The 24,295-nt window shown below is 41.9% G+C and overlaps 1 protein-coding gene across 4 annotated transcripts; it reads left to right on the top strand.

The window, feature by feature from the left end:
• Positions 1-23,409, top strand: HACD1 (3-hydroxyacyl-CoA dehydratase 1). Of its 4 annotated transcripts, none has more exons than XM_006944170.5 (7): positions 1-89; positions 10,527-10,644; positions 10,831-10,849; positions 11,163-11,251; positions 14,510-14,631; positions 19,443-19,621; positions 23,233-23,409. In XM_006944170.5, exons 1-7 carry the CDS (start codon positions 43-45, stop codon positions 23,313-23,315), a joined length of 657 nt encoding a protein of 218 aa, XP_006944232.1. In that variant the 5' UTR covers positions 1-42; the 3' UTR covers positions 23,316-23,409. The 4 variants fall into 4 exon arrangements, with proteins under 4 accessions (XP_006944232.1, XP_044916899.1, XP_023112172.1 ...); XM_045060964.1 differs by lacking the exon at positions 1-89 and adding an exon at positions 609-750; XM_023256404.2 differs by lacking the exon at positions 1-89 and adding an exon at positions 898-1,336.
• The last annotated feature ends 886 nt before the right edge of the window (positions 23,410-24,295 follow it).

Here is a 24,295-nt window from a genome sequence, read left to right as displayed (position 1 = left end):
AGAATTTCTTTCGCTGGATCAACAAAGATCCGAGTGGCCAGAATGGTGATCGCACGCCGATTTGGGGTGACTCAACCTGTTTCACAACTGTAAGTGGTCTACATGAGTGATTTCACTTGTATCTCACAAAGACCCATGACACAGGTTTATAAATTATTCCCATTGAGGAAACTGAGGCATAAAGAAGTTTAGGTGCCCAAGTCCACAAGCTAATAAGACTGGTGGAGCCAAGAATTTGGGGTTTGGATTTCAGTAATCTGACTCTAGAGCCTGCCTTCCCAACCGTGTGCTTTAAGGGGAAAGAGCAAAGAGCTGTTCGGAGAAAGCACGGGTCTCTGGAGGAAGATACAAAAAGGAAAGGGATAGAGTGGGGAACAGTGAGATACTCTTTACTGCGGGGAAAGGTTCTGCTTAGCCCTGCATCTGTAGCTTGCCGGTATCCGCTCCGACTTTTCTCCTTTGGTATCTTGTCATGTCTTCTTTCCTCCAGCTTCTAACACCCAACACTGCACTGCATTGGAGTCAATGTCTTTAGAACACTGGCTCCAGGGGAATCCACACAAGTGAGGCAATCCTACTATATTCCCCCTGTGCATGACCCACTGGCCCGCGCAAGAGAAACAGGCTCAAGTGGGCGCGTCTTCCTCAGAGGGTCTGCAGGAGCCCTTGGCGGGAAGATCCTAGTGCCCGTCCCAGCGTCCAGAAACTACCTTCCCAAAGGTTGGGCGGGGCAGGACCACGGCAAGTCAGGTGTGTTCCGTGCGTCCCGACTAAATGCACTAGCCAGGGGCACGGCGCCAGCTCCCGAGACATGTGGGGCGTCTCTCTAAGAGGAGGTTCCCCCAGCTGGAGAAGCGGACAGGTTTCCGTGGGAGCGGAAGCCACACGGCCGCCTCGAAACCGTACCCGGGGGCTCGCGGGACCCCGAGCCCGGGCTCCCAGGCCCGGCGGCCAGGTCCCCCGTGCCGCGCGCGCTCCCGAGGGCCGGGGGCGGGGCGGCCGGGGCGGCGGCGGGGGGCGCCCGCTCCTCCCCCCGCGGGCGGCAGGGCAGTAGGCGCCGAGCCCCCTGCGCGCGGCACATGGGGCGCTTGACGGAGGCGGCGGCAGCGGGCGGCGGCGCTTCAGCGGCGCGCTCGGCCGGGCCCCCTCCCGCTCCCCTTCCCCTGTCTTCCACCTCCCCCGGGTGCACGGCCACCATGGCGTCCAGCGAGGAGGACGGCGCCAACGGCGGCGCCTCGGAGGCCGGCGAGGAGCGGGAGGCCCCCGGCAAGAGGAGGCGCCTCGGCTTGCTGGCCACCGTCTGGCTCACCTTCTACAACATCGCCATGACCGCGGGGTACGTGCGCCGCGAGGGGCCCTCGTCTCCCTCCACCCCCCACCCCCGCGTCGCCGTCCCGGGACGCTCAGCGCTCGGGGCGCCGGCGGGGCTGCGGGCGCTCGCGGCGGCGAGGGGCGAGCGGGCCGGGCGCGCGGGGCGCGTGCGGCGCGGGGCGGCGGGGGGGGGTCGCGGGGTGGCGGGGAGGGGGCGCGGGCGGCGGCCGTGGGGGAGGGGCGCGGGCGCCGCCGCGGCCGCGGGCGTTGAATGGAGCGGGGCGGAGGCGGGGCGGGGGGGCCGGGGCCCTGCTCGCCCGGCATTGCCTAATACGGTGCACGGCTTGGCGCGGCGGCCCGGGGCGCGGGCCGGAGGTTAAGTATAGACCCGGGCAGGAATGCGGGGCCGACCCGCGGGGGAGGCGGCTTCGGCCCGGCCGCCCCGGGCGCCGCTACCGGCTGCTGCTGCTGCTGCTGTTGAAGAAACGCCCGGGTCCGGCCGCCCCCCGAGCCCGGAGCTGTCCGGCCGGTAGCCCCCACCGTGCGTTTCCTCGTGCTGCAGGTCGCTGGGCAGAGTCTTCTTCACTGTTAATGTTACCACGATTTTCATATTTTTGAGCCCCAGAGCTACTTGCTTGGGACGATAGCTTAGAAAGCCTGCCTTATCAGAGTGCGGCGCTCGTGTCCAGCATCTTTATGGCCCCATACTTGACGACTGATACCCCGTACTTACTTTTATTTCTGGCTTGGAGTGTGACTTACAAGTTAAGGTTACACAATGACTATCGCTCGTCAGAGAGCTGTCAAAGTGACTGCTGTGTCGACTGCTTCTCAAGACCTGTTGAGAAAATGCTCTTCCGTATCTAAATTGCATTGCCTTTTTAAGAAGTGATTTTCCCACTAGCACGTGAAGTATTAACCTATGTAAGTGTGGGGGAAAGCTCAATATCTTAAACTTTCTCCTGGGCTCCTAGAAAAATGGTATTGACAAAGAATAAATGGTGTGACCCAGTACTGAGTGCTTATTATGTGTTTAGAGTGATCCTGAATACCAAATACAGTTGATGAAACATATATTTATTGAGGATTTACTATGTGCCAAATACTGTGTTGGTTACTTTAGATGTACTATGTCGTTTTTAGTCCCTTACCATTCTGTGAGGGGTATGAGATACTACATTTGACAGATTAGGAAACCGAGGCACAGAGTGGTTAAGTCATTTGCTCAAGATCATATCAACCAGCAGGGGTCAGACTTGGATTTCAGCCTAGACAGTCTGACTTCAGAGATGTGCTGCTTCTTTGCCTTTACGCTTTAGTAAGCTTTATAATCTTGAAAGAGAAAAATAATATATTCAGAGCAACTGGAGAACAGTCGAGTACCCACTATACCTGCTGTCTTTAGATAGAGTGGAAGCTGAAAGAATTTTCTCTCCTGTGATAGCCTCACCCAGTTAATAAACATTTTTGGAATACCTGCTGTTGGTTAACTGGTCTGCTGTCCCTTCCCTTTCCAATCCACTCTCCCTTTTGAAAACAGGGTTAACCTTAAAACTAACATAACTAGTTTAAAGCCTCCGGTGACTCCCCGTTACCCCTCACTGTAACCTAAGGGATTTAGGCTGTTTGTCATTCAAGGGCCTTTGCAATATGCTCTCTGATTCTCATTTCCAGTTTGGTGGCATTTGAAATCAACTCTAACTCCTAATGCTGGCAAAGCACCATGCATTTTTATATTCACAGCTCTCCTTTTTTGCTCAGGCTGTTCACTGTTTGCATATCTTCCTTATTCCTCATATGATTTCTAAGTCACGCCATCCTCTTTGACGTTTTCTAGGTCTCCGACCCCATCTGGAGCAGAATTAAATGCCGTGTCCTTTGTGTTCTCACACTTCATTCCTCTCTTTCCTACCTGCCCAGCCTATTACTGTGTATCTGAAACTTGTATCTGTCTCCTGCCTATATTGAGAAGATTGTTTTGTCATTTTCATCTCTGTTTGAAAGCCAAGGACACCAAAATGGAATAATCCATGTAACTCTTTGCAGGCTTTCTAGAGACATTGAGATTTGAAGAGGGAATAGGATTGGCATATATGGAGGATAGATATTTCGAGTGAGATAAAGTCTAGAAATAGGCATGAGGTGCAGGAAAGCCTGGCATATTGTCTTGATCTAATTGAAGGGTGGCATCGGGGGAATAGAGGCAAATAAGGTTGTGGTGTGGAAAATGAGACACAAAGGTAGACATCGAATAGTATGGGTAGCAGAGGGGTTAGCTGAGGTTCTTTTTATCCATTTAACTTATTTTGTTTTTCTCTTTCAGCAGAACTTTGAAATTCATCAATTTTTTGTAATACTTTTGAAAACAACAAAGAGATAAGAAGTATTTACATAACGGTAAAAAAGAACTTGCCTAGGGGCACCTGGATGGCTCAGTCGGTTAAGTGTCCAACGACTTCGGCTCAGGTCATGATCTCACAGTGTGTGAGTTCCAGCCCCGTGTCAGCCTCTGAGCTCACAGCTCAGAGCCTGAAGCCTGCTTCAGATTCTGTGTCTCCCTCTCTCTCCGCCCCTCCCCTGCTCACACTCTGTCCCTCTCTCTCTCTCACAAATAAATAAACGTTAAAAATAATAATTAAAAAAAACTTGCCTAATTCTCTGAGCTTAGCACGACCTTCTGTTTTTTTCTTAGCTTTCATGTGAGTATCTAATTTCCTTCAGAATTTCATTCAAATCTCCATTTTCAGGGATGCCTTCCCTAGCTATCTTCATTCAAATAGCACATGTCCCCATTATGCTATTATTCCTCTTGCATGCTTGATTTTTCTCATTGCACTTATTGCCGTACAAATGTATAGCGTATTTTACTAATTCGGCTTGTTGTTATTGTCCGTTATCTCTCCCCCCTCCCCATTACAGTGTAAGCTCCAAAATGCATCTTATAGAGCATTGTGGTTATAGTATCTGCTCTATTATATAGTTTATTTTCACGTAATATTCTACTAGATATTTCTGCGTGGTTTTCATAAATATATTCTTTCATGGTTCCATCAGAGTGTATAATGGCTTAAATCGTTCTCCTAATGACAATTTGCTTTTGTTTCTGTTAAGTCAGTAGCTTCAGATGAATTCCCAGGAGTAGAATTACACCTTTAAAGGATGTGAGGATTTTTATGGTACTTGTTCATAATAGATACTTGACCAGAGAAGTGGATGTATTCTCTCTTTCTCTCTCTCTCTCTGGTTTTGTTTTGTTTTGTTTTCCTTTTCAGGACTTTTGAGCCCAGGCATGTTAAGAGCCTTTTCCTCGGTCAAATGAGAGACATGAGATAAATATTTTAAGCTCTGTCCTTGAAGAAGTGTAACCTGGGGCATTTATATATTGCAATAAAAGACAGTGAAATAGGTGCTCAGCAGAGATGACAGGTCAGACAGGTAGTGGGAATCAGAGAAAGCTTTGTGGTAGAGATCATAGCATTTCAACTGAGCTTTGAAAGATCAGTGGGATTTCATAGGCATGGATGAGGAAACAGCGTGAATTAGAGTACACAGATGTGACATTCCTAGACGTGTTATTGAGGCAATAACAAGTGGGCCTGAAGAGTGTGTGTGTGTGTGTGTGTGTGTGTGTGTGTGTGTGTGGGTGTGTGGGTGTGGGTGTGGGTGTGGTGGGGGGGAGAGGAGGAATGAAGCTGGATAGGGACCCTGGATCATTGCACAGGGCCTTAAACACCTTGCTAACATATTTAGGTTTTAACCTGTAAATAGCACAATAAGGTGTTGGTTAAAGGCTGTGCTTCTCTCCTTTTTAGCCAGGTAGCCTCAGATAAGTTACTTAACCTCTCTGCCCCTGAGTTTTCTTATCTGTAAATTGGAACAACACAACTACTTTGTGAGAGTATTACAAGGAATAAAAAGATCATGGATATGATCAGCGGGGTGTTCGACACAGAAAGAGAAACTATTTAAGATAGTTTCAGAGTGTAAATAGTGTGAGTTATTAGAGTACCAAACCCACAGTTCAGGCATATCCATTTCTGCAAATGTTAAGTAACAGACATGTATTTTATCCCATACAATGGATCTACCACAACTTGTTGATCCATTCATCTGTTGATGGACATTTCGGTTCTTCCCAGTTTTTGGCTGTGACACTACCGTGAGCATTCATGCACAAGTCTTTGAACATACGCTTTCATTTTTCATGGGTGGATACCTGTGGGTGGAATGGCCGGGTCATATGGGACTGCCAAACTTTTCGGGAGTGATTGTACCATTTTACATCCTGATGGGCAATGAATGAGAGTTCCAGCTTCTGTACATCCTCACCAACACTTCATAGGGTCAGTCATTGTAATTTTAGACATTCTAATGGGTGTATTGTGTTATCGCAATGTGATTTTATTTTGCATTTCCCTAGTGACTAATGACACGGAACGTCTTTTCATGCATTTACTTACCAATTGTATATCTTTTTTGGTAATAGTGTCTGTTCAAATCTTACGCCTGTTTTTAAAATTTTTTTAAAAATGTTTATTTATTTTTGAGAGAGAGCAGAGGAGGGGCAGAGTGAGAGAGGGAGACACAGAATGCAAAGCAGGCTCCAGGCTCTGAGCTGTCAGCACAGAGCCTGACGCGGAGCTTGAACTCACAAAAACTCAACAAACTGCGAGATCATGACCTGAGCCAGAGTTGGACGCTTAACTGACTGAGCCACCCAAGCGCCCCTTATACCTATTTTTTTTAATGATGTTGTTTGGTTTTCCATTACTGAATTCCAAGATTTTTTTTAATATAGTATGGATATAAGTCTTTTCTCCGATATATGTTTCAAATATTTTCTCCTAGTTGTGGCTTGGTTTTTCATTCTCCTCACAGTGTCTCTCAAAGAGTGGAAGGTCTTAATCTTGGCAGTGTCTAGTTTATCTGTGTTTTTTTTTTTTTTTCTTTTGTGAACCTTTCAGCTTAATTCCATTGGCATGAGTATCTACGTGCAGTAAGTTGACACACATGTTGGCTGGGAAATAAAAGTTTCATTTTAGTTTAGGAAAGGAAGTTTAGTGGTGTCAATGAACGATGTATCAAAGCCGAGGGGTGCAAGTCTCCAAATGGCTACTTTATAGGAGGTGTCAAGAAGAAATGATAAAATTAGAATATCATCACTTCTCCATAACTGCTGAACTAATGGATCTGGGCAATGATCAGCAATGACTGCTAACATTACAGACAAGAGGGACAGCCACGAATTATGTGCTCTTTAGGGAAGGGCACAGCATAACTTAGAAATTAGCCTCCAGTGTGAATCTGTCTGATCAAGCCTCTGGAACTGTCAACAGGGAATACAGGGGACAGAAGAACGTAATAAATGGCACGTGGGTGTGTGATTAGCAAAACCCAGATGTAGGATGACTCTGCAGAATAAACCACTCGGTGTCCTCAACAGACAAGTTTCACAAGAAAGAGAGGGAGAAATGAGTGGATAGAGGAAGGGAGGGGAAGCCTATAGATTAAATAAATCATGAAAGACAAAGCAACTAATTACGAACCTTACTTCAATCATGATTTTTTAAAGTTGAGAGACAATTGAGGAAATTTGTATCCTGACTCTACATTTTGTGATCTAAGATGTTATCGTTAAAATTTTTCACATGGGATGATGGTATTATGGTAATGTTTATTGAAAGCAATCCTTTTATTATGAATCAAACTATAGAATCTATTAGAGTTCCTTCAAAATAATGAGGGAGGGGGATGGTGAGGAGAGAAGTGAATAGAGGTTTGGATGATACAGGATTGTCCGTAAGATGATAACGATGGAAGCTGGACAGTGGGCACACGGGGGTTCATTATACCATTTTCTGTATTATTGTATATATTTGAAGTTGTTCATAATTAAAATTTTGAAAGAAGTATTGAAATAAGAAAAGATGCAGGTTTAGGTAACCAAGTTCCTTACGGAGCAGGTTGTCTCCAAGAAATCTCAGTAGAAAACGAAGCACCAGAAATGGAAGAACTCCTTTGATAAGATTTTTCAGGGTCATGGTAGCCTACTGGCATGGTGAGAAGGCCGTGTGTTGAGTGAGTTATGGCACATACCTCCTGTTACAGCGTTGTTTTGTTTTCTCCACTTACTAATTTAATGGTTTCTTGAGGCAAGGCCTATGTCTTATTTATTTCTAATTTCCCAGCATATAGCACTCTCCCTGGCTTAGCAACAAGTGCTGAATGTGAAGATGAATGGATAAAGAAATGAATGAAGCAATCTCCTACATATAGAGCACATGTTTGTATATTTCACAAAATGAGTATTTTTCTCAAGGACTCAGCATATCTATCTGGGTTCATATTTGGGTAATCAGTAGGTCTGGCATATTTTTTAAAAACAGAACTTTCCGGAAAAGAATTCCCAGTTGCAGAGGCTCTAATCGCTTTTGAATTTTTTTTCTTTGAATCGCAATTACTAAACCAGTGAATATAGGAAGTTCCCAGTTAGTTAAATGTAGGGCCCTTATGGGAGACTTTGTCACTCCCTTGTGATGGTGGGCTTAGAAAGTGAGCACTGATTAGGTCGGATTAGCTCTTGGCCATATTGACTGAAAAATAGATGAGAGGTGGTCCTTTCTAACCCCACCCAGAGTATTAATTTTTTTTTTTTTATTTCAAACAAGTTAGTTATTGGTGTTCTAATACCACACTAGGTGGTACAATACTGCCACCTATGGAACAACAGTAGAATTTGTTACCAAGTTCTTATGCAGGGCTTTTTATATCATGCTATTTAACATCGTAGAGAACTTGCCATCTAAACGAATCCTTGGATGAATGTTTTGGTACGTTAGTAATTACCTCTCAGAATGATCTTTTATAAAGATCTAATTTGGATTTTCCTAAAAAAAAAGAGGACACTGGATGGAAAATGTGAATTTAAATATCTTACTAAGCTGTTTGTTTTCTTATTGTTAGTATATAGGGACTTATAATTGGGGATAATGAAATCATAACATTTTAAACCTGGAAGGCACCTAAAACATCACCCAGATTAGCCCAGCACAGAATTCAATGTTTATTCACTATGGGATGAAGCCATCAGTTGAATCTAGGAAAGCTGGGGTATTGTGGAGACAGAATAGCATGGGGGATTAGGAGACCTCAGGGGTTCTATGTCTAACTAGACCCCTGACCTTAATACTTAGGGTAAGTCACTTGACATCTCTGCCTGGTGACTGTCTCATCTACAACAGTGGCCTTCCAACCTTTTTGATAGTACACTACTATCAGTGAAAATATTTGAGCATAATTCTCCTTATAACTTTTGTTAAGTTTATTTATTTGTTATTTAAATAAATAAGTTATTTATTTTAAGTTTATTTATTTATTTGAGAGAGGCAGAGACAGCGTGAGCAGCGGAGGGGCAGAGAGAGAAGGAAAGAGAGAATTCCAAGCAGGCTCCATGCTGCCAGCACAGAGCCCAATGTGGGGCTCAAACTCACAAACCATGAGATTACGACCTGAGCCGAAACCAAGAGTAGGACACTCAACCAACTGAGCCACCCAGGCCACCCCTCTTCGTATACATTTTAAAATTTACTTGTAACTTAAATATATGAAATATTGTGATTAACTAGTATCCCAAGACACAGTATCTACCTAGAGCCAGACCAGTATAGCATCGTGGTTCAAGAGCATAGACTCTGAGCTCAGCGATGGGTTTACATCCCAGTTGCCTGGCTCTGTGACCTTTTCTGCCTATTTCCTCAGCATTAAAATAGGTTAATAGCAGTCCCTACCTCCCAAGGCTTTTGTGAGGATGAAATATTAGTATGTTAAACACGCATTTAGAATATTGTCTAGAACGTGAAAGCATTCTGAAAGTTTACCGATTATTGTCATCACTGTTATCATTAACAGTTCCCCATTTTGAAGGTCTCGCTGATAGTTCCAGACTTTACCTGACTTCTTGTCATAGGAACATCTCTGCTTTCGCCTGGTGTGTGCTGAGGAGGAATATGAGTGCCCGGAGCAGAAGTGCCCACCGCCATCTTCTGTTGACCTTGTTGCCCATGTTCATCATATTCAACCAGTAGTTTCTTTGCGGGAACCTTTAAGCCGTTTGTCCATTTTATGAGTGTTCTTAAATTAAAAAGTTAAAACCGTATCAAAATGTTGTCATTCACAAACCCATTTAACTAGACACTTTGGAGACCACTGAATTAAAAGCCTGGGGTTTTTAAATACTCATTTCCATGGGTGTGTTAGTAAAGATTTTAAAAAGTTATAGATGGTGCAACTTTTTCAAACCTAAACGTGCTCTTGTAATTGTGAGGGGAACTGGAAAAAAAATTAACTCTCATGAGTGTCTCTAACAGATTGGGCATAGGGTGAGAATGCTGGTCTCCTCAGGTATAGCTTGTGTTTGAAGTACCCTTGATTCACAACACAGAACCTCTGTTTCATGTACAAATGCAAGTTGAAAAGGGAAGGCATATGTATTTTGTCCTTTTTGTAAAGCAAATTCTTTCAAGGCAGGCCCATAATATGACCTTCTGTATGTATGTCTTGTGTGGCCCAACAGTTGTTTTTAATGGGTGGCTCAATCAGTTAAGTGTCCGACTTCAGCTCAGGTTATGATTTCACAGTTCGTGAGTTCGAGCCCCGCATCAGGCTCTGTGCTGACAGCTTGGAGCCTGGAGCCTGCTTCGGATTCTGTGCCTCTCTGTCTGTGTCTCTGCTCTGCCCCTCACCCCCACCTGCTCACAATCTGTCTCTCTCAAAAATAAATAAGAATGTTAAAAACATAATTATTATGAAAGATTTTTACTTATAAGTATATACTGTATATTATGTAAGTACGTGCTTATAGTCACAGCTTTTTACCTTGAGACATATTTCTATAATTATGAAATGCTTGGCAATAACCTCACTTGGTACATAAAGCCAATTTCTTCAGCGCGTCAGTTTATCTGCTGAAACCAAACACGAACTGGATATTGTTTGACATTTGAGTCTCGTTGGTCTCCAGTATGTTGTGTACATCCCCTTGAAGAGCCCATATGAAAACAATGCCATTTCTTCCTGTGGGTTTTGTTAAAAAGAATAGTGAACTGAGGACATAATAAAAGATATATATCGTTACTCTCAATTACACCATTTCCTTGTAGGAAGCTCAGTGGTATTCATTTTGGTAGAACTTTATAAAATACTTTTATTTCTTCTAGGTGGTTGGTTCTAGCTATTGCCATGGTACGTTTTTATATGGAAAAAGGAACACACAAAGGTTTATATAAAAGTATTCAGAAGACGCTTAAATTTTTCCAGACATTTGCCTTGCTTGAGGTAAGTTTCCTATGATGCTGTTTTTCTGTTGTTGTAATATTTATTTGAAAAATTGTTTGTTGAGCAAAGACAGTGTTATTTTGCTGATGACATACCACCTACGGATTTGTAGAAAACCAGTGTTCACAGGGATTTATTTTATGTTGCATGCTATTGACTTGTGGTTTTTTTTTTATTTGCTTACAGATAGTCCACTGTTTAATTGGTGAGTTTCTGATTTAATTTTTATTGTTGGTATAAATTGCCTCCAGGGCAGCGGTTGACTTGTTTTTGTTTTTGTTTTTGTTTTTGTTTTTGTTTTTGTTTTTTAATGTTTATTTTTGGGAGAGGGAGAGTGTGAGAGCCGGGGAGGGGCAGAGAGAGAGGGGGACAGAGGATCCCAAGCCGGCTCTCTGTTATCAGCGCAGGGCCCCTTGTGGGGCTCAAAGTCACAAACTGCAAGATCGTGACCTGGGCCGAATTCAGATGCTTAACCAACTGAGCCACCCAGGCACCCCTGACTTGTTTTTCTCTTTAAGGAATTGTACCTACTTCTGTGATTGTGGCTGGGGTCCAAGTGAGTTCAAGAATCTTTATGGTGTGGCTCATTACTCACAGTATAAAACCGGTAAGTGATGCTAACGTGTTCTCTTCAGGAGCCTGTAGAAAAGCTTTTTATTAATAGGAGTCTAAAATATTAACATTACTGTATTTCAGGAAACAGAACCACTAGACAGAAAAGGGCTGGGTTTGGATTTAAGTGTGATTGTCCATTAACTTAGTGCATTAGTAGAATGACCTTGTAACACAAGCAAAACTAAATATTTATGTCCACAGTCTACTCTCTGATGTTTCTCAGCTTTTAAAATTAATATTCATATTCCGTCAAATAACGAACTGAAAATTCTATTTCCTATTGATGCGTATTGTCTTTGATCCTGTATTGAAGTCATCAGTGTCAACAGTTTATTGTTTCTCATTCACCATGGGGTGGTGTAGCAACAGGCATAAAAAAGCAAATGCAGTTCTGTAGATCTGAGCAAATGGGGAAGGCAAAATGAAAGTTGGAAGGGCTGAGGAACTTAGGGGAAATTAGCATATTATTTACTGAGGCATGACAGGAGACAGACCTAAATCTAATTAATGGCTTAAACCCTTTTAGACAAACAAACACCATGCTCACTATGTCAAGACACTGGGCCTTATAAACCCATGACAGAAACATTTCCCAGATGGACCCTTCTGACCTTCTGACAGCCGCCAGCGTCTCCTGTCTACTTGAGGACAGATCTCTGGCCTCCTTTCCATTCCTGAGATGCCTGTCTTGTCCCTAGTCTGCTTGAAATGATACCGTGACTGCCTTCCCTTGCCTGCTGGACTTACTGGCCCCCGTCCGTGTGGGGACAGATCACTGCCCTTCTGCCCTCTCACCACTCTGCACGTTAGCCCTTCCGACCGGTGTCTTTCACACACCTTACTCAGTCCACCTGGGCCCTCGCCAGTGCCCGCCATGCACTTAGCAATGACTGCCTGCCGTATGGAGAGCCAGACCTTTTATCCAGATTGCCATGCAGTTTAAAAGCAGGAGTCCAGGGGCGCCTGGGTGGCGCAGTCGGTTAAGCGTCCGACTTCAGCCAGGTCACGATCTCGCAGTCCGTGAGTTCGAGCCCCGCGTCAGGCTCTGGGCTGATGGCTCGGAGCCTGGAGCCTGTTTCCCATTCTGTGTCTCCCTCTCTCTCTGCCCCTTCCCCGTTCATGCTCTGTCTCTCTCTGTCCCAAAAATAAATAAACGTTGAAAAAAATAAAAGCAGCAGTCCAACATTAACAAAATAAAAGAGAGACTATTCCAGACAGTGAGCAAATGTAAGAGCTGGGCCAGGACTACAAAGAATCTGAAGACCAAGGAGAAAGAAGGACAAGATGGGGTGGCCAACGTTACTGTAGAGAAGTTAAAGAATCTAACAGGTTGCTCGCCCCCAAGAGAAAAAAGACCTGTCTGCTCTCTTTTATCCTCCAAAAGATCTCTGCCTGAATATTACTATTTAATTGTCTCCAACATTTGTTTCCCACTGGCACCTTTCCACCACTCTTTAATTAACTTAGCCAACATTTATTGAGTGCCTTGTATGCACTTGACACTGTGCTAATGTCCGGATTTACAAAAACGGACGGGGCGGTCCCAGCTGTCATGCATCCTGGCTGTTGGGAAGTGGGGGTGCGGTCATACAGATGTGGAATCATTTGAGAAATACCGACTGCACATCTGTTCTGTACCTGGGACTGTGCTGGGGACCTGGCTGTTCATAATAAAAGTACAGTTCCTGCCTTGTGGAGCCTGTAGCTGGGAGAGATGGTAGACAAGTAGATGTGCAAATACAGCTGACCTTGAACAACATGTGATTTAACTGCATGTGTTCCTCATATGCAGATTTTTTTTTTTTTTTGGACAAATATAGTAAAGTACTGTCAGTGTATTTTCTCTTAAGTTTTTCTTAATAGGGTCTTCTTTTCTCTAGCTCACTTTCTTGTCAGAATACAGTATATAATACATATGATATACAAATGTGTTCATCAGCTGTTTGTATGTTATCAGTAAGGCTTCTGGTCACCAGTAAGCTTTTAGTAGCTAAGCTTTGGGGGAGTCAAAAGTTATACACACATAGGCTTCTTGACTACACAGGGGGTGTTGGTGCCCCTAACCCCCACGTTGTGCAGGGGTCAGCTGTAATGGTTTCATTATATTAGTGTTAGTGCTTTGAAACAAGACGAGTGCATTATATTACAATATACTCGGGGACTTAGTCTGACCTATGGAGGGGAAGGAAGGCTTCCCTGAGGAAGGAGTGTATAAATAGCACAGTGAGGGATACGCAAGGGTTAGGCAGACAGACTTTAAAACCAGTTGGCAAGTGTTATGATACAGATCTGAACAAGGAAGGTAGACAAATACCTGCTTGGGGTGAAAGGAAGGGTTTGGGAAAAGTTTTCCAGAGGGCGTGATGTAGCTGGATCTTAAAGGATGAGAGACGGTTTTCTATGGGAGCCAATAAGTGAGTAAGTAGCATTGTCATGGAGGGATGTGTTAAGATGTAAACGTTCAGAACATGTTCTGGAAATAATACAAAACTGGTATCATGAGAGAGAGAGAGAGAGAGAGAGAGAGAGAGAGAGAGAGAGAGAGAGAGAGAGAAAGAGGTAGAGGTAGTAGTGGAGTGTTGAGAGATTGCAGGTTAAGTTGGAGAGACTTCTGAGCTCAGATTGTAAAAAACACCTTGATCACCATGCACAGCGGGTAGGATTTTATCCCTTTCTCCTGTTAAGCAATGGGGAGCCCGAGAAGCCTGTAAGTCACAGACGAGCTACTTCCAAATGTGTTTTTGTTTGTTTTGCTTTTGAGAGAAAACTTCCATCCACGAAGAGAGTAGAGTGGAACGGGTATCCGGGAGGCTGTTAAGGGATTCTGGATGGGAGAAGAGCCCCGAATTACAGTGGTGGAAGCAGGAAACGGGTGGGCGGATGCAGGGGCCAGGGCTGCAGGAGGATGGGTCATCAGGTGACTGCCGGAAAGTTGGAGCGTCAGATCGTTCCCGTGCTGGTTTTGAGGGGGTGATGTCGTCCTCAGGTGGTTCGGTCAGCGGCTGGAGTGAGGGCTGAGGAAGAGAAAGCAGTAGAGATTTGACTCTTCCCCCGCCCCGGATGCGGTCGCGTTGTGTATCATAACGGGACTACGTAATGGGGACCGTGTGCAGTTTGCTGTCTTGCCTCGGTCTACCCCTAACGTTCCAATGAGATAAAAGACACATGGTAAATAACTAAAATGAAATCTCTTCATGGAGGAAAATGTTCAAGGTGAAACGACACTGTGGATTTCTCTGTGATTCTGCAGATCCAGAATGAGGAGAGCGTGGTGCTTTTTCTGGTCGCGTGGACTGTGACAGAGATCACTCGCTATTCCTTCTACACATTCAGTCTTCTCGACCACTTGCCATACTTCATTAAATGGGCCAGGTGGTGATGTCTTGCGGTTTAACTGCTCACAGCCCTGTGCATGTGCGTTTTGTGTGCTAACATCAGCGAACCGAAATTTGTGCCTTAGCCCCGTGATGCCAGGATGCTGTTGTTTTGCTGTTAGCCATATAATAACTTGCATTCTAAAGGCTTAACTTAATGATCAGAGAAAAATCATATTGACATATATTTGGAGTAAAATCAATGCAGGGCAAATTATATCAGTATCCTTAAATAAACTGAATTGGCCATTTATTTTTCTTTAAAAGCAAAATGTACAGTTTTTTGAATTTTATTAAATAAACACGGTGCCAAAAATATGGCCTTTTGTCTGAATGATTTAAATTATTTTAGTAATCTGGCATCCATAATTTTTAGGATCTTATATATACAATGTCAACTTCTTTTTTTTTAATGTTTATTTATTTATTTTGAGAGAGAGAGAGCTCAAGCAGGGGAGGGGCAGGGAGAGGGAGAGAGAGAATCGCAGGCAGGCTCCATGCTGCCAGTGCAGAGCCCGATGCAGGGCTCACACTCCCAAACTGTGAGATTATGACCTCATCTGAAATCAAGAGTTGGATGCTTAACGGACCGAGCCAGCCAGGTGCCCCTATAATGTCAGCTTCTTTGGTACGTTTTAAGTAGCAGAGACAGAAATTTTTAAAGGTCATACTTACCTAAACTGTATTATTTGGAATGTGACAAAATTTATATTTCAAGGGTTCTAAATATGTCTATCCTAAAGCAACAACTTTTATGTTTTTTAAGTTTGAATTCTTTGAGCACCTGATATTTTACAAAGTTATTATAAAAACAAGACTGCTCTTTGGAGAACAAATCATACCAGCCAGCGTAGATTTGTTTTTTTCCTTCCCTGTGTCATACTTACAGTTGCTACAAGAGTAACACGTGTTGTGTGTGTCCTCCATACCTGAGATGCAGGTTTGAACACAAGAAAAACTCTGTCCTCTCATGACTTAGGAGACAAAAAATGAAACCACTCACAGATATGTGAAATGCCAGATGGTGGGAAGGACAACTGGAGTGAAAGAGATCTATCCCAGATACGTCTGTTCCCCTCTATGTCTGTTCTCCATAGGTAGGGTACAAGAGTTTGGCGATATTTGCATCCTTTACATTTTCTGTTAAACAACAGAAGTAGTATGTTTTTGTTGTAAAAAACTCAAACGTACAAAGTATATAGAATCAACACGGAAAGTTCCTGCTTATACCTACCTCACGAGCTCGCTTCCTCTGGAGGGAAGATGTTTGCAGTGTACCCATCCAGACTTTTTCATGTTAACGAAAATGTGAACACTCAAATGTGAGTTTCTAAAAACAGAAGTAGAATGACATTGTATTTGCTTTTTATATCTTGGAGGTTTTTTTTTTTTTTTTTTTTTTTTTTTTTTTTTTTTTTAAGTCAAAACAGGAATATTTAGATCTAGCTATAAGTCTTAATGCTGGGCAGTATTCCGTAGTATGACTGGCCAGTTCTCTGTTGCTAGAATTTAGATAATTTCCAGTTTGCTAATAGTAGAAGGCCTGCTTTGAGCTATCATAAACAATGCTATATCCATATATCTATTTAAAAATTTTTTTTGATGTTTATTTATTTATGTATTTATAATATTTGAGAGACAGAGATAAGCAGGGGAGGGGTAGAGAGAGAGGGAGACACAGCATCCGAAGCAGGCTCCCGGCTCTGTGCTGTCAGTGCAGAGCCCAGCTTCAGGCTCGATCCCACAAACTGTGAGATCATGGCCTGAGCCAAAATCGAGTCAGACACTTAAGTGACTGAGCCACACAGGTGCCCCCATATTTTTGTTTTTTATATAAAAAAGTTTTTTTTTGTTTATTTATTTTTGAGAGAGAGAGAGAGTATGAGTGGATGAGGGGCAGAGAGTGAGGGAGACACAGAATCCGAGGCAGGCTCCAGGCCCCTAGCTGTCAGCACAGAGCCCGATGTGGGGCTCGAACCCATGAACCATGAGCTCATGACCTGAACCAAAGTCAGATGCTTAACCGACTGAGCCACCCAGGTGCCCTTATTTCTATTTTTTAAAACCCTGATATTTATAGTAACACATTCGTAACTAGTTTGAAAGTAAGCATACAACTAGCGTCATATTTGATTTTGATCCCCGTATATTAAAAGCCTAACACTTTTTTTTAAGTAGTAACTCCTTTTTCCTAACTCCTGTATTACACATGTTCAAATGTAATGAACTGTTGAATATATAAAAAATCAAAAATAAAGGAAAAAAACCTTTTAAATTGTTTATAATACCCCTCTGTCATGATACTCACCGTTAACTGGATTTATATTCTTTCACACTTTTTTTTATGTGCCCCAGCTCCTTTTAGACATTTGTGGCTGACCCATTTTGTTTCTTGAAAACGCTTCAAAATTGTCATTTGAACTTAAACATATTGTCTATCGTAAGAAGGTTGTGCTCCCATGGATGTATGTTTGCTGGTTTTATTCTTACTGTAACTGAACATTCTTCCGCTTTGACCAGTTGGGCCTTTCACACAGTTGGCGGTTTGGAGTGTCACCAGACTAATCCTAGAATATACCTCAGTGCCATCTTGCACGATCCCAGTCTTCCAGACTTCTGGCACCTTCGAAAATACTAATTCATGAGATAGTTTCTTCACTTGCCATATTTATACAGTTTGTTTGTGAAAGGCACATGTCTTAAATGTTTTGTCTGTCTGCCTTTTAGAATGCATTTTGCATGTGTTAAATTTCTAGAAAAGTTCAAAGCTCTGCCATTGCATGTTTAAATTTGCTGTTTAGAAATCCTTCCTCAATTGCATTAATGTTAAACCAGGTACTATAAAATCTTTCAGCTTTGAAATGTTCATGTTAGCATGATACATGTCAGTTAATCGTAATCACGAATCATTTTATTTCATGTCAAAAATCTTAAGTTCCCAGGCATATTTGCCAACCTCATTAAAAAACCTAAAATAATATTTGTATTTATGTTCAAATGTTGAAGCTTCTGTTCTCAAATAAAAGTTCCACTTTAAGAATGGCTTCTTATTTATAAGTAGCCGGCCTACTCTGACAGTTTGAATATACTTTGATGCTGTTTATGTGTTAAAAGTGTTCCTAGAAAAGTCCACTGAATAGGTACTTGTATATTGTTGTTTTTATGTTAATTTCCACTTTAATTTTGAAAATGCATTCCCTTCAAAAAAAAATTTTGGGTGCCAACTGGGAATTTTAAAGGAGGCATTATATCTTTTTCTCAATAAGGAGTTAAATTTCTCATGCTGCCATCCGAACTTAGAGAGTTGGTGATGTGCAGTCTTTTTAAAGTGCAAAGAAAGTAAATGACATAATTCTTTCTCATTACATTAAAAATAATCAGTGGCCGAAGGCCTTAAACTAGTTCACTCTAGGAGTGATAGGGTTTTTTGTTGTTGTTAAAGAACAATGCTTCCAAAAAACTCATTGGAGAGTCACATAAAGTTTAAAAACCACGTAAATAAGTTTGAACGTTTTACTGGAGAAGGGCTTATAAAATGTTCAGTTATATGATTTTAAATTGAGTTAGGACATTAAGACTGGAAAAGAGTGATTTAAATAATATACAAATTACAAAGACTAGTAAGAAAGCAGATGATATACCCAAGGCAAGGAGGGGATAAACAGGGACAGTAAAAGGATCATTGGTCTTTTCTTTCACCACTTGGTTTGTTTTGGCAAATAATTCTGTTCCTCTCCCATCTCTTATCCTTGTATGCCCTTGGCGTACTTGGTATCACCAATTTCCTGCCATGCTGATGATTTTAACTTTTCTCTACAAATATTATCTTAATGCCAACAACATGATTAAATAAAATATGGATTGATTTGATTTCTTTCTTTTTCCACCGAGATTTTGACCTTATTTTCTGTGGTAACTGCCTTGGAGAAAAATGATTTTCTTTAATGGAGAAACGTTGTCGCCTTGGGTCCTTGCTGCTCTTTCTGCTGGAGGCCCGCGGAGACTTGCAGAATGTTTCTCTCACTGCAGGTGGAAGTGACGGCTGGCTACTCTGTGTTAGAGACCCCGCCATAGCCCAGATGAACAAGCTTGTGACTTGGGGTTTTGGAAAGAACCTTCTCAGTTCTACTTTAAGCAAGTTGTTCCTTTAATGTGGGAATTTTGGAAACAACTTGTCTTTCTTGTTTTGTTACGAAAGCAGTTTTAGACAATATAGTCATTAGTAGTTACGGACACTTTAGGTAGTATTATTTCAGTTTTCTGAAATGGTAATTAATTCTCTTTTAATTAGTAACCACAACAGGGTTTTCAAATGCCTCCAGAGAACCCCTTTGGTAATTTCAAGATGTAGATATAAAGTTAGGATCATAACTGGTCTTTTAAAGCACTGTTCCTGACCAGTAAGTGACTCGTTCAGTTCTGATTTCAGGTGTCAAAGAAGTTACCTTTACAATACCTTATAATCCGTACAGGTACTTTACAGTATTTACAACGCTTACGTGCTTTGCAATACAAAACTACGTATATATTTTTAACACGTATACCATTATTTCAGTACTGTAAAGTAAGTTGACTTCTTATTTTATTAAGATCTTGCCATCTTAAAATGGAAACTGCTATGAGAAAAAAGGAAGATCATTAAATTTATAAGCAAATAATTAAAGTAGAGAAAACTAACCCGTGAGGGGCATTGTAACTATGTGCAGGATGAATTTTTAGGTTTAAAGACAGTAGTAGCAAAAGAATGATGATGTCAAATCCAGGCATTGCCCTAGAAAAATAATTCCTTGAGGTCTTTCTTTTCTCCAGATACAATTTTTTTATCATCTTATACCCTGTTGGAGTTGCTGGTGAACTTCTTACAATATATGCTGCCTTACCCTACGTGAAGAAGACAGGAATGTTTTCAATAAGACTTCCTAATAAATACAATGTCTCTTTTGACTACTATTATTTTCTTCTTATAACCATGGCCTCATATATACCACGTAAGTATGTGGTTATCGGTACTTTGGTTTAGCAGATGCTGTGAAAGTTTTTGTAAAGTATCCTGATATGCTGGCTTAATAAGCAAGGCAGCATGATGGCTTACAAATACATCAAAACTTCTGCTCAACCCCGCATTTAAAATTCATAATTTTAAAGAATTGAAGAGTGAGTGAGTCAAAAAAGACTGTTTCCTAGTTGTAAGGAAAAAGGTAGGTAAATTGATACACAAATGACTGCCTTCTCAAAATCATTTAAAGAGAAGCTTAATACGACTTTTTTTCTTTTTAAAGAAAAGATAGAGCCCCCATCAGTGAACTATTTGCCAGCATTTAGAATTATTTCTCTGAAGAGAAACATTTTATCCAAGAAAATGTCGGGTCATTTCTATCTATTCCTTGAGCATATACTTGGAAAAGTTATTCAAGATTACTTTTTAGTCTTGTGTGTGTCGCTCTATGTACTAGAAAATAACGAAGGTGCTTTTTTAAAAATATTTTTTAAATCTTTATTTATTTTTGAGAGAGAGAGAGTGCAAGCATGCACGAGCGGGAGAGGAGCTGAGGGAGGGAGGGAGGGAGGGAGAATCCCAAGCAGGCTCTGCACTGACAGCAGAGAGCCCGAAGCGGGGCTTGAACCCATGAACTTCAAGATCATGACCTAAGTTGAAATCAAGACTTGGATGCTTAACAGACTGAGTTGGGTGCCTGGGTGGCGCAGTCGGTTAAGCGTCCGACTTCAGCCAGGTCACGATCTCGCGGTCCGTGAGTTCGAGCCCCGCGTCAGGCTCTGAGCTGATGGCTCAGAGCCTGGAGCCTGTTTCCGATTGTGTGTCTCCCTCTCTCTCTGCCCCTCCCCCGTTCATGCTCTGTCTCTCTCTGTCCAAAAAATAAATAAACGTTGAAAAAAAAAATTAAAAAAAAAAAAAAAACAAAAAAACCCAGACTGAGCTATCTAGGTGCCCCATTAAAATATTTTGAATAATTCAGCCTCTTCACTAATTTCTTGTCCCCTTTCAGTAGGTTGCAGTGAATTGGTGAGGCTTTACTCACTTCATGTAAATACCCACAGGGTTAATGTTTTTCGGTCAAATTTTGATAGTCACCAGCAGGAAATACACAAGTAAAACAAGACTGTTATTTACTTTTCTCAATAAAATTAGAGACTCTAAAGTCGATGAGGGAGCCAAGAAAGTAAGCAGAGTTTATAGCATCTAAAATCTGCATCAACACGATATAAAATATTTTATGTAATGGGGGTGCACATAAAACTTGGCCAGCCCCTTGAGGCCTCTAACTTTGAAGCTTTTTCAAAATTGGCATTGACTTGATGGTCACACAGTGCATTTATTCCCCTCATCTTCTTCAGTTGGGCCTAACTGTCATCAGATTATCCACCAGCAGCCGTTCGGGAGGGCTGAGGTGTGGAATGTCTGCAGCACCCGTGTGCGCCCTCTGCTTCCGCAGCGTCTGGTGAATGGCACCATGCCTGGTGCAGGGCCACGGCCTGCTTCCGTTTATATCCTAGTTACAGGTTTGGGAATCGGGTCCCCCTCTTCCTTGTAACTGCGGAGGCATCTCCACAGAAACCCGAGGCCCAACAGGTCATGGCTGGAAACCATCAAACTAGGAACTGTTGGTTGTGTGTTTAGTGGTGTCCTGAGAGACGTAGACTCTGGCCCGTGTCACTAGGAGCTCCATTCATGATGCTGATGGCTCCGTGAGGGTCCCACTTGCTGGAGCATCCGTCAGCCAGGGGGATGTTTTCCACTGGATCGTTAATATTAGCTGTAATACAGCTAGTTTTACTTTGTTCATTGAATTTTTTTGTTCATTGACTGTATTAACAGTCCTGCGAATAGTACTCAAAAGAAGTGCTACTCTCATTTTTCAATAATGACATTACAGATTGGAGGACATCGCAATGAGGACATTACAGACATGGCTTACAAATCACCCAGGTAGTAAATAAGGCTAGGGTTTGAACTCACGCCCGCCCTTCCACTACACTACTCAGAATGTGATAGAAGTATTTTCAATAACTGGTCAGTTAGGTTTAAGTATATTTTACCTGAATATGTTCAGGCCCCGGGTATGATACGATGATTACATTTATCAAGATGGGTGATACCTAAATTAAAAAGAATAAAATCCGTTGTGTATTTTTCTTCTATGTGGGCTAAGTTCTAAAAATAGTTAACTAAAGTTGCCTGAGCAAGATATTCAAAGCTTTTTTTTTGTCGTTAGTTAATTGATTTTAATAATTCAGTTCATCATTTTCAGAGATATTTTTACAAATATTTATGTTGTTTATAGCTGATGTTAATTTGTATACCCACTAACATTTACACTATAGTTTAAAAGCCCTGGTTCAAATGGGCTAAAAGTAATTCTTCAAATTTGGAAGGGCAGATGACCCTTTGTCTAACTGACTTAATACATATACATAAATGTGTATATAGCAGAATAGCCATATACCCAACCAAGAGAGGCTTCTGCTCTCGGCGTTCTGGCCCTCCACTGATCATTCTCCACACAGGCCTCCCCTCCCCTTCTAGACCACTTTCTAGAAACCTGGGATCATGGAATTTGTGACCCAAGTGGTGCTGAGTGTGCATGCACCTAGGGACTGCACGGATAGGCCTCTTCCCCAGTCTGTTCTCCTGAGGGATAAACCTTGTCACCAGTGAAAACAGTCCTGAGATCAAGGGGTAGCCGAAGGGTAGCTGTGTATGAAGGGTATGGATACAGTTGGGTCGTGTGGGCGTAGATGTCCATACATGTTCATGAGACCCCGAGTGGTACGGGATAGCCAGTGGACCAGAGAAAAGGGGGCCAGGTGGGGGCGGTTTTCCTTGTGCTGGAATGTTCTAGCACAGGATTCCAAAGAGTTACAGAGTTCTGAATTCAAACGTGGCCTTCCAGGTCATTACAAAGGTACATTTATCAAGATATTTAACTTTGCTCCAGAATCCCCAGCAGTTAATGGCTTTACAGCCATACCCTGGAGATACTGTGGGTCCAGTTCCAGGCCACTGCCGTAAAGCTATTACTGCCATGAAGTGAGTCAGATGAATTTTTTGGTTTCCCAGGGCATACCAAAGTTAGGGTTGCATTATGCTGTAGTCTGTTAAGTGTGCAATAGCATCAATGTTCACGTCTTAATTTAAAAATACCTTGTTGCTAGAACATGCTCCCCGTCAGCTGAGCTTTCAGCGAGTCCTAACCACTGATCACAGATGGCCATGACAAGTACGATAATGATAATAATGAGGAAGGTTGAAGTCTTGTGAGAATTACCAAAATGTGGCACAGGGACACAAAATGAGCAGAGGCTGTTGGAAAAATGGTGCCAACAGACTCGCTCGAGGTGAGGTTACCACAGACCTTCAATGTGTAAAAAAATGCAATCAAATGGAGGTGAGCCTGTAAAACATGTAGGCATATGGTATGTGGAGGTCCACATTTCTACTCTTTCCCCGAGCTCTGTGAATATTTGGGAAGGCCGAGGTGGTGGATGATGTGCTTGCCCTCAAAGCTTGCTACTGGGAAGAACTTTCTAGTATAAATAATTTTCAACAGTACCTTCTTTTGTTTTCTTTTTTTTCAATCAGTGTTTCCACAACTCTATTTTCACATGTTACGCCAAAGAAGAAAGGTGCTTCATGGAGAGGTGATTGTAGAAAAGGATGATTAAGTGATCCCTGCAAACAAGGTGCTTTTTCCAGAATAACCCGGATTACTTGAGTCCAAGTTTTAATAACAAGAATAAACAACTTTATGAAATATTACAGCTTGTATGATTTCTTAGAATATAATTTGAGATGTGGTATTTGCCAATATTTGTCTTCACATTGTGCAAGGTCAGTTTCCTATAAAAACTGTGCGTGTGTTTATTATCAACTCCCGGGTAGGTGATGATCATGAAGAATTGGCTGTGTTACCTGGAAAAAAAATACTTTTTTTTGTTTTTGTTTTTGTTTTGAGCTTTACTCAAGTTTTTTTTGTTTTTGTTTTTGCAGCATATGCTCCAAGGTTTTTAAATCAATATTTACAAATGAGTTTAATGATTTAACATTATGATACTTGGCGGTGATATTTATATGATATTTATAAATGAAAGTAAATGCAGAATTATAATAACTTGTTAGTAATGTATTGGTATTTCCTGAACCCAAGATCTGTTTCTTACAAGTTAGATGGCAGCATTTTTGATTAATAACAATTTTTCGAAACATGGACATAATTGGCTATGGTAGGACTTTTGATAAAGTAGCCATATAACAAAATATCCAAACAGATGTCACAATTGGAAAATATTCTTTGAATATATGTCTAGGCTGTTAAAATTACATCTACCACTAAGCAAATTTATTTCTATTTGAATTAACCTTCAAGGACCACCTTTTCAACTATAAGGATTTTAAGGGATTAGAAAGAATGAATATATACTTTGCCTCGCTTGTAAAAAACAAAAGAATAACATTGGGTCTGATCATAACATTATAGTCAGAACTCTGGCTGCAAAAGGTTTCTCTGTACCTAGACTCATCTAATAAAAATCATGATAATCTCTTTGTGGTACTTAGGTAATAAAAAGTTTTGGGGTATGACATGACAGACTCATTCTGAATTCCATTGAGTTTAAGCAAAAGAGTCTTCTAGTAAAGCTCCTCG

Source organism: Felis catus, chromosome B4 (assembly GCF_018350175.1).
Source record: "Felis catus isolate Fca126 chromosome B4, F.catus_Fca126_mat1.0, whole genome shotgun sequence".
Lineage (NCBI taxonomy): Eukaryota > Metazoa > Chordata > Mammalia > Carnivora > Felidae > Felis > Felis catus.
Note: the sequence above shows the minus strand (reverse complement) of the source record. Positions and strands in the feature narration are given on the sequence as shown.

Coding starts and splice junctions, on each gene's coding strand:
- HACD1 (XM_023256404.2), top strand. CDS start 1,080: ATGGGGCGCTTGACGGAGGCGGCGGCAGCGGGCGGCGGCGCTTCAGCG. Junction 14,632..19,442: donor TACTTCATTAAATGGGCCAG/GTGGTGATGTCT, acceptor TCTTTTCTCCAG/ATACAATTTTTTTATCATCT. Junction 19,622..23,232: donor CATGGCCTCATATATACCAC/GTAAGTATGTGG, acceptor TTTTTCAATCAG/TGTTTCCACAACTCTATTTT.